We start from the raw sequence: 8640 nt of genomic DNA, 5'->3' as shown, positions 1-8640 counted from the left end.
GCGCCCGCCCGGCCCCCCGGGCCCCCCGGGCCCCCCGGGCCCGTCACAGCCCCGCGCGCCGCCGCCTCTTCCCGGCCTCTCCCTGCGTTTCGTGCGCGGCTGCTCCCAGCCCTGCACCTGATTAAAGATTAAGCGACTATTTATTCCTTTATTTATTTATTTCCCTCCCTGCCATATTCCCCCCTGCCCTTCCTTATCCTCCTTTCTCTTTTCTTTTTTTTTTTCCTTTTTCCCTTCCCTTTCCCGAGTGCCACCCCCCGCCAGGGCCACCCCCTGGTCCCATGCCTCCCTCCCCTGCCGCCCCCTGCCTCCCTCCCCACCGCGGTCCCTGCTGTCACCGCGGGCGATGGGGACCTGTCCTCGCACCCGCGTGTCCTTCTCCCACCTGGCAGCCTCCCGCTCAAGGTCACTGCAGTAATTCCATATGAGCCGCCTGCCGCTGCCTTGTCTGAGCGCCCGGCTTCTGTTTCGCTGCCCTCCTCGCGTTCCGGGGGATGCTGCGTTGGAGCAAACGCCGCGGCTCCCGCCGCCCGGCCGCGCACCCCCAGCCCCTTCGCCCTTCCCTTCCCACTCATCCCGCGCTGGCTTCCCGGGAAGCCTCGTGGTGGGTCGAGTCCGGCATGGATCATGTCCCTGGTGCTGGGATGGGGGTTGTCCCACAGGAGACCTGTTGCGGGGTGTCGTGCCCGATCCGGGGGTCGCCCGGAGCACCCGCTGTGCCAGTGCCCCGGATGGGGCGACTTCATCCCCGTTCCAGGGGTTGCTGCGAGCGGAGGCCGGAGCGGGGCCGGGAGGGCTCTGCCGCCTCGCGTGGCGTTGGCGCCAAAGACGTTTCCCGGCCGCGGGCTCTGCCGGCGGCTCCCACAGCCCTCGAGGGCATCGAGAGGAGCAGACGCAGCTGCCCCGCGCGTGCGGTGGTGCCAGCGGCCACCTGCGTCCCGCGGCCGCCGCGAGGCCGCACGGGCGGCGCGGGTTGCGCGGGCGCCGTGGGCTCGTGCGCCCGGCGCGGAGGGGCGCCCCGGGAGCTGCGCGAGGCCGGCACGGCGGGGCCGGCGCTAATCGCGCGCCACACGCGCCGCTGACGGCCCCAGATAGTGGCCCGGGATCGCGGCCGGGGTTGCTGCTCGTGCGGAGGCACCGCGCCGGCCCCCCGACCCGGCCCTTTATTTGCCCCYCCGGTCGCAGCGGCTGCAACCGCCGTGGGTGCACGGCCTGCCAAGAGGCTGAATTACCAAGTTTGCTTGGGAAAAAAAAAAAAAAAAAACAACAAAAAAAATCCCTGCGCGAGTAGCTGCGAGCGCTGTCAGTCGCAGCGGGCTCTGAGTCACGCCGGTTTATTTTGGAGCTGCAGGATGCCGGGCAGCACCGAGGAGCCCCGCGGCTGCGGCAGGGCCCGGCGCGAGCTGACAGGGCTGTGGGACCGGGAGGGTGAAAGCCAGGGGAAGCAGCTGCCGTTTCGGGGTGGTTAAAAGCAAAACTGCAATTAAAGCGCTCATCCAAATGTTGCTGCAGGATCCCAGGCCGACTCTTTCAGCAGATCTACAGTGCCAAACACCGTTTTTTTTCTAGGATTTTACTTCTGAGCCTTTTTTGTGCCCCTGGGTGAGCGTTGGTGGCCTGTCAGGGACGTGTCGCCAGCCTGCAGGGTCTGTCCCAGGCCCCGGTGCTGCTGCTCTAGGGCGGTGGGGACGGGTGTCACTGTGCTGGGATGTCCTCCCGCATCCAGCCGCTGCTCACGGCCCTGTCTCTTGCTCTGCTGCAGGTGCCTGCAGGGCTGCGAGCGACCATTCCTTCCGTGACGTTGCTGCCCGCAGGCGCCCGGCGCAGCCATGACCACCTCGGCCTTGCGCCGGCAGGTGAAGAACATCGTGCACAACTACTCGGAGGCGGAGATCAAGGTGCGCGAGGCCACCTCCAATGACCCATGGGGGCCCCCCAGCTCCCTCATGTCCGAGATCGCGGACCTCACCTTCAACACGGTGGCCTTCGCCGAGGTCATGGGCATGATCTGGCGGCGGCTCAACGACAGCGGCAAGAACTGGCGCCACGTCTACAAAGCGCTCACGCTCCTGGACTACCTCATCAAAACGGGCTCCGAGAAGGTGACCCACCAGTGCCGGGAGAACCTCTACACCATCCAGACCCTCAAGGACTTCCAGTACGTGGACCGGGATGGCAAGGACCAAGGCATCAACATCCGGGAGAAGGTGAAGCAGGTCATGGCGCTGCTCAAGGATGAGGAGCGGCTGAAGCAGGAGCGGGCGCACGCGCTGCAGACCAAGGAGCGCATGGCCCTGGAGGGCATGGGCAGCGGCAGCCACCAGCTCTCCTATGGCCGCCGCGCTTCGCCCTACGGCGACGACTACGGGCGCACGCGGGGCTCGCCGTCCTCCTTCAACTGTGAGCAAGGCGGGCACGGGCACGGGGGGAGCCCAGGGAGCCTCGCGAGGCGCTCGTGGCCGGTGTCACCCTCGGGGTTTGCGTGCCGAGAGCCAACGATGGCAGCCCCGCATCCCGGGGCTCGTTCGTAATCGCACGCCCTGAGCTTGGGATGTTTCCCTTGGGAAGCCGTGCTGCGGAGCTGCTGGGCAGGGGGTGGCATGCCGGGCTGTGGGAGGGTGTCTGCAAAGGCAGATGGAGCTGAGGTGCTTCTGGAAATAACCCAGTCCCGACGCTGCTGCTCCAGCCTTCAGCTTTTCCTCCCTCTCTCTTCGCAGCCTCGTCCTCGTCGCCGCGCTTCGCCTCGGACCTGGAGCAAGCGAGGCCCCAGACCACGGGCGAGGAGGAGCTGCAGCTGCAGCTGGCACTGGCCATGAGCCGCGAGGAGGCCGAGAAGGTAGCGGGGCCGCGCGGCGCCCACGTGGCGGGGCGAGAGGCAGCCTGGTCGGAGGGAGGGTTTATGCGGCTGCCCCGCGCATGCAACCTGCCACCTCGCCAGGCTGCTCGTGCTGTGCCCTGCATCCCCCGTCGCCAGCGGGCAGGTGGAGGGAGGCACCGGCTGCCTGTCCTCCTGCCAGCGGGGACGACATCGGGGCTGGGATCAAGCCAGGCGTGCAGGAAGCTTTGGGATCGCAGGGTGAATCCATAAAATCCTGCTCAGTTCTCACGGCTCCCTCCCAGGCCTGGCTGCCGCTTCCATCGAGTCTCTCCGGAGCTGCCCCGTTCCTGCTGCTGCCCCGTGGGTTTGGGAGGTGTCACCTCCTGCATCTCCTGCTCCCACCATGGGGACCAGCCTGTCCCTAGGGCCTGTGTGACAGCAGGGGACTCACTGCGGCCATGTGCTGCTGGGCATGCTCCAGTGCAGCTCATCCTGTAAAACTAGGCTGGAAGGAGTGCTGGGAATACTGCAGAAAAGCAGCTTGCCTTGCTGAGGATGCTGGACGAGAATTAATTGATTTTTGTTGCCCTTATGGTCATTAAGGCAGCAAGTAAGGTGCAAACTCCCGGGCCTCCCTGCACCGTTGAGCACGTCCCTCTTTCCCTGGGCACAGCTTAGGTACAGGGTGGCTGAGCCTGGCGCCGGCTGGCACGGCCAGCCCGGGGCACGCAGGCACGTGTGCCAGGCAGGACAAAGTCAGGGACGGACGTGGTCACCGGAGGGCTGCGTGGCCGGGTGTCCCACTGCGGCGCGGGCCACGTCTTTGACACTGGCACCGAGCCTGGAGGTGCCGCGTGGCGCTGGCAGGGCTGGCTGCACTGCCCACCTGCCCCTGCCCAGCGGCTCCGTTGGAGACCTAAGGGAACGGATATCCCGGTATTTGTGGTGGAAATGGAGTGGTTTTAGCTGCAGCGTCTGTGAGGAGCGCTGTAGGAACGCGCTCCTTGCTGCTTCGCGTGCTGCCGTGCCTGGGGGGGGTGTTCACATGCGTGTGCACCCTGGGGGCCGTGCTCACACACGTGTGCACATGCATGCACCACGGGGGCTGTGTTCACGTGTGTGTGCATCCCGGGGGGCAGGTTCACATGCATGTGCACCTTGGGAGCTGTGTTCACACACGTGTGTGCATGTGCACACGTGCGTCCCAGGAGCCGTGTTCACACACGTGTACAAGTGCACATGTGCACCCTGAGCACGACCCACTAGTGTGCCCGTCGCGCCCTTGCAGCGGTCAGGCTGCTGCCCTGCGGTGCCGGTCCGGCCCCTCCGGAGATGCCACCTCAGCACCGGAGCGTCTCTATCCTGGAGGAGGGAGGACAGAAAAATCAACGTGCTGGAGTTGGAGGCTTGAGTTTCACAAGCTCCTTGCTAGGCGGAGAAGGGAAGAAAGTGGCACCGGAGTGATCCGCTTTCCTCTGCTGAGTCCTGCCATGTCAGTGCAAAAAGGCTGTGCCCTCAAAGGCCTCCAGAAGGAGATGCCAGCTGCCTAATTTAGGGTCATCTCACCCTAGACGAACAGGCAAGTGCAGGGGGGCAGGGGAAGGGACTGGACTGCCTGAGGATGCAGGCAGAGGTGCCCAGCCGGGAGCCGGGGCACCGCACGGAGCCGGCCGGATAACCGGAGCGCTGCCCAGGCAGGCGAGAGGCCGCAGCAGAGCGGGCTGCGAGCAGGGGATCTCGGTTAGCAGCCCCGCGAGCTGAGCTCAAGCTGAAATTTCACCCCATTTCCTCTGTTGGCAGAAGCCACTTCCTCCACTTTCCAGCACAGACGAAGAAAGGCAATTGCAGCTAGCGCTCGCGCTGAGCAAAGAGGAGCACGAGAAGGTACCTGTGCCCCGCAGCCCCGGGCGCTCCTCTCTCCTTGCACTGGCGCTTCTCTCCGGGGCTCTGGAGCAGCAAGCGCCGCGTGGCTCTGCCTGGCTCGGTGGCCGCTGCCGCCGGGAGCACTGGGGCACCCGCTTGGCTTTCCTGCTCCGGGGCTGGTTGCTGAGCGCTCTGGCGGCGGGCTCGTCCCCAGAGGAGCCCTCTGCTCGGCTGCTGGGACCTTTGGGGACGCGGTGGCAGCTCCGGTGCTGGGTGTCGCTCCAGAAGGTGCCCGCCGCAGCGGCTGGCACTCAGCGGCGCCGTCCCTTGTCCCTGCAGGAGGTGAGGGCTTGGCAGGGGGAGAACTCCCTGCTGCAGAGAGCCTTGGAGGAGACTGCCCAGGGCGGGGAGGAAGAGGAGGAAGAAGATAAGATGAAGAAAAGCCAGGTAAAGCCACTGTGGGCCCAGCTGGCTGCAGCGGCGCAGCGCATCCATCCTGAGCTTACTGGCCCACATCCAACCTTGGGCTCCAGAGCTGTCTGGGCCGAACAAGCAGCTCTTCCCTGGCCTTCTCTCATCTTTATTCTTTTCCTCTTTGCAGTCTTCTATTATGGAGCTGGCAGATATATTTGGGCCGGCGCCAGCACCTCCCAGCCACACGTCTGACCCGTGGGATGTGGCAGGTAGGGACAACTCCGGGGCTGCCACAGCTTGGGAGGGTGGCAGCCTCCTCTGTCCCTTCCCGGTTCTTGGCAGTGAAGACCTCCCGCTTTGCCTCCCTCTTCCGCCCCATCCTTTCCTCCACATTGAATGCCGGGGTGGCTGCTAGAAGCAGGGATGCCGCTCTGCAGGTCCGTGTCCTTCCCACTCCCACGGTTCCCTTCTCCTTTCAGATCTGAAGCCCAAAGCGGAGCCGGCAGCCTCCGCGTGGGCCGGCGGGGCCGATCCCTGGGTCCCGCTCCCGGCCGCGGAGCCGCTGTCCCAGCCGCCAGCGTCATCCCAGCAGCCCTCCGCCGGGCCCTGGGACTTCCCCGCTGCTGCCTCCTCCTCCTCCTCCTCCTCTGATCCCTGGGGAAAGACGCCCTTGCCTGCCGGCTTCTCCTCTGCGGACCCCTGGGCGAAGGCATCGCCACCTGCTCAGGCTCCCGGCGCCGCGCCGGCTCCTGATCCCTGGGCTGCTGTCACTGACCAACCTCCTAACCCGGGTAAGAGGCTTGACGGGTGCTCTGGGTGTGCTCGGGCTTTCACCATCGCTCCCATGTCCTAGCAGCCCCAGGCACGTCTGTGCTGTCGTGGCATCATGTCCCTGCCTTGTCCCAGCCCCGCAGCAGGACCTTTCCACTGGCTCCTTGGCATGCTGAAGACTTGGGGGACCTTTAGGCTTTCTTTCTGCGCAGAGTCAGGCTGCTTTAATTAACCTGGCATAGTTAACTGAGCACTCCCGGGGGGGATATCCCTGATACTGGCAGTGCAGAGCGGCTCTGCACGCTGCTCTCCACCAAAGCAGCACCTGGAGACCCTGTCACACCGGGGAGCTGCCAAGCGCAGGTACCACCTCACAGGGGAGGAACTGCTGGTGGGAGAAACCCGTATTCCAGGCCCATGCTGCTCTCGGTTCCTCCTTGCTGTTCCTCACACTTGCTGTGTGAATCTTCAGGCCCTCACCTCGCACAGCGGTCGGTCCTGTGCGTGCGGAGCGGGGCCCGAGGGCAGCACCGAGGCGCAGGGACCGGCACTTGTGCAGACCAGGCTCCACACATCCCCATTCTGCCCTCTTTCACACCTGTTGCCCCCCTGCCTGCTCAGCTCCCTGTTCTTCCCCTCCTTGAGCCTCGTGTCTTCCCTCAGCCTCGGCTGGAGACGCTTTTGACCTGTTTGCAAAGGCGCCGGAGCCAGGCGAGCAGCCGGAGCAGGAGCATCCGCAGCCGTCCTCCTTGGCCAAGTCCAGCAGCCCCGTAGGTGAGAGGCGGATGAGCCGGGGAAGGGATGATGTGGGCAAGGGGGACTCGCTGTCCTGGCCCGTGGGGCAGAGACGGGCCCGTGGGGAGGACAGCAGTGTCCGCAGGCCGCTGCCCCCAACCCACGCGGTCCCCGTGCTCCCTGGCAGAGCTGGACCCCTTTGAGGAGCTGTTCCCCGGCGCCAAGCAGAACGGGACGAAGAGCTTCGACCTGGCCAGCCTGGCAGACTCGCTGCCCGAGTCCTGCAAGGAGAGGAAGGACTGCAAGACCCCCGAGGCGTTCCTGGGCCCCGCCGCCTCCTCCCTGGTGAACCTGGACTCGCTGGTGGCTCCGCCGCAGGCCACCAAGACGCGCAACCCTTTCCTCTCGGGTAGGTCCCTGGCAGCGGGGCGCTGGGACGGCCGTTCCTAATGGCGAGAGGGGGCCGCTCGGGCAGAGTGCCCGCCGTGACACCCTCCACGCTCTCCCCGCTGCAGGTCTGAGCACGCCGTCGCCCACTAACCCATTCAGCGTGGCCGAGCAGCCCAAGCCCACGCTCAACCAGATGCGGACCGGCTCGCCCGTGCCCGGCCTCGCCGCTGGCGGCCCCGTCAACTCCATGACGTACAGCGCGTCGCTGCCGCTCCCGCTGAGCAGCGTTCCCGCGGCCCTCCCCGCCTCCGCCAGTGCCTTCCCGCAGGCCGGAGCCGGGCCCTTTCCCGAACTCCCCGGCAACCTCCCGCAGCCACTGCTGCCGCTGAGCGGCTCGGCCGGGCCGCCGCCGCCCGCCCAAGGGGGGCTCAACCCCTTCCTCTGAAGCCCCTGGGCACGTGTAGTCCCTCTCTCGCCCCTTCCTCGGCTGTTACAGACACCCCGGCGTTTCCTTGTGCAAAGACCTTCAGGGCAAGCGGTTCACTAGCTGCAAACGGAGGATGCCTCAGTTTTGCAACAAGTCCTATCCCAGCACCTGGCCAGGTCGCGGACAGAGCCAGCATGAATGTCCTCGCTTGACGTGCTAGAGAAAGAGCCCGTCCCCGCATGGTGGGGGAAGGACGGCCAGAGGCGCCGGCGGCAGCGCGGGGCGCCGCGTGGAGCAGCCCTCGCCAAGCGCTCGTGGGAGCCGGGCCCTCTGCTCCGGCGCGCGGGGTCCCGGGCGCTGCCTCGTCCCCACGCGGCTCCGGGACACCACGAGGAGGGAGCCGGCACTGCTCGGCATGGCCGGGCGCCCCTTCCGCCACGGCTTGCATGGAGCCGCCTCCGCCGGCCGCAGGGCCGGCCCTTCCTGGAGCCGGGAAGCGCTTGGAGCTCTCCCCCTTCTTCCAGCCCTTTCCTTGGACGCCCTCTCCCCGCTGCCGGCTTTCCCGTCCCGCCGCCGTGGTGCCCCGCGCTGCTGTGCACATCCCCTGCCGCGCTCCCTGGATGCTCCCCTGCTTGGGCAGTGCCCTGTCCCTCCTCGCTGCCCCCCGCAGTGCTCGGCTCCCTGGGCTGCCCCGGGATTAGGCTGCGCTTATAGGGGGCTGCGCTTGTAGGGCGCTGCCGCGGGCTCCGGGCTCCTCCCGGCGGGATGGGGACAGGGACAGGGATGGCGCCGGGCCGGAGCAGCAGCGCTTGGGCGACGCGGCGGCAGCACCGGCTCCGCGGTACCAGAGACGTCGTGGCTATAACAGAACTTAGGAAATCATGAAGTGACTGTAAAACAATAAATATCCTCATGGGCCTCGGTGTGGAGCTTCCTTCCGCAGCAGGGCCGCGGGGCTGCCCTTTATTCTTGCTGTTCCTGGGGCAGGGGGGAAGCTCCGGGTCCGTCCTGCTGGGGAGGCCCCGGGCCCGTCCTGCTGCAGCGGCCCCGGCGCGCGGGGCCGTCCGGGCCTCAGCCCGGGGCCCGACAGGACACGGGCGCGGCGGGGCCGGGGGGAGCGCGTGAGCGGAGGAAAGGTGTGCGCGGGGCGGGAGGCGCTGGCGGAACCGCGCGGGGAGCCGCGCGCGGGTGACCCGGGCCCGGCCGCGCTGCCGGGAGCGGC

At 67.0% G+C, this 8640-nt stretch overlaps 1 protein-coding gene across 1 annotated transcript; it reads left to right on the top strand.

Moving 5' to 3' along the window:
• Positions 1-1767: 1767 nt before the first annotated feature.
• EPN3 (epsin 3) lies at positions 1768-7697 on the top strand. The gene is made up of 8 exons (XM_026046925.1): positions 1768-2400; positions 2718-2836; positions 5021-5128; positions 5283-5364; positions 5575-5886; positions 6530-6640; positions 6789-7010; positions 7117-7697. The coding sequence occupies exons 1-8, from the start codon at positions 1830-1832 to the stop codon at positions 7434-7436; spliced, it is 1845 nt and encodes a 614-aa protein (XP_025902710.1). The 5' UTR covers positions 1768-1829; the 3' UTR covers positions 7437-7697.
• Positions 7698-8640: the final 943 nt, after the last annotated feature.

The sequence above is a fragment of the Nothoprocta perdicaria genome, unplaced genomic scaffold, assembly GCF_003342845.1.
Source record: "Nothoprocta perdicaria isolate Ctin4 unplaced genomic scaffold, notPer1 scaffold_46, whole genome shotgun sequence".
NCBI classification, from domain to species: Eukaryota; Metazoa; Chordata; class Aves; order Tinamiformes; family Tinamidae; genus Nothoprocta; species Nothoprocta perdicaria.
Note: the sequence above shows the minus strand (reverse complement) of the source record. Positions and strands in the feature narration are given on the sequence as shown.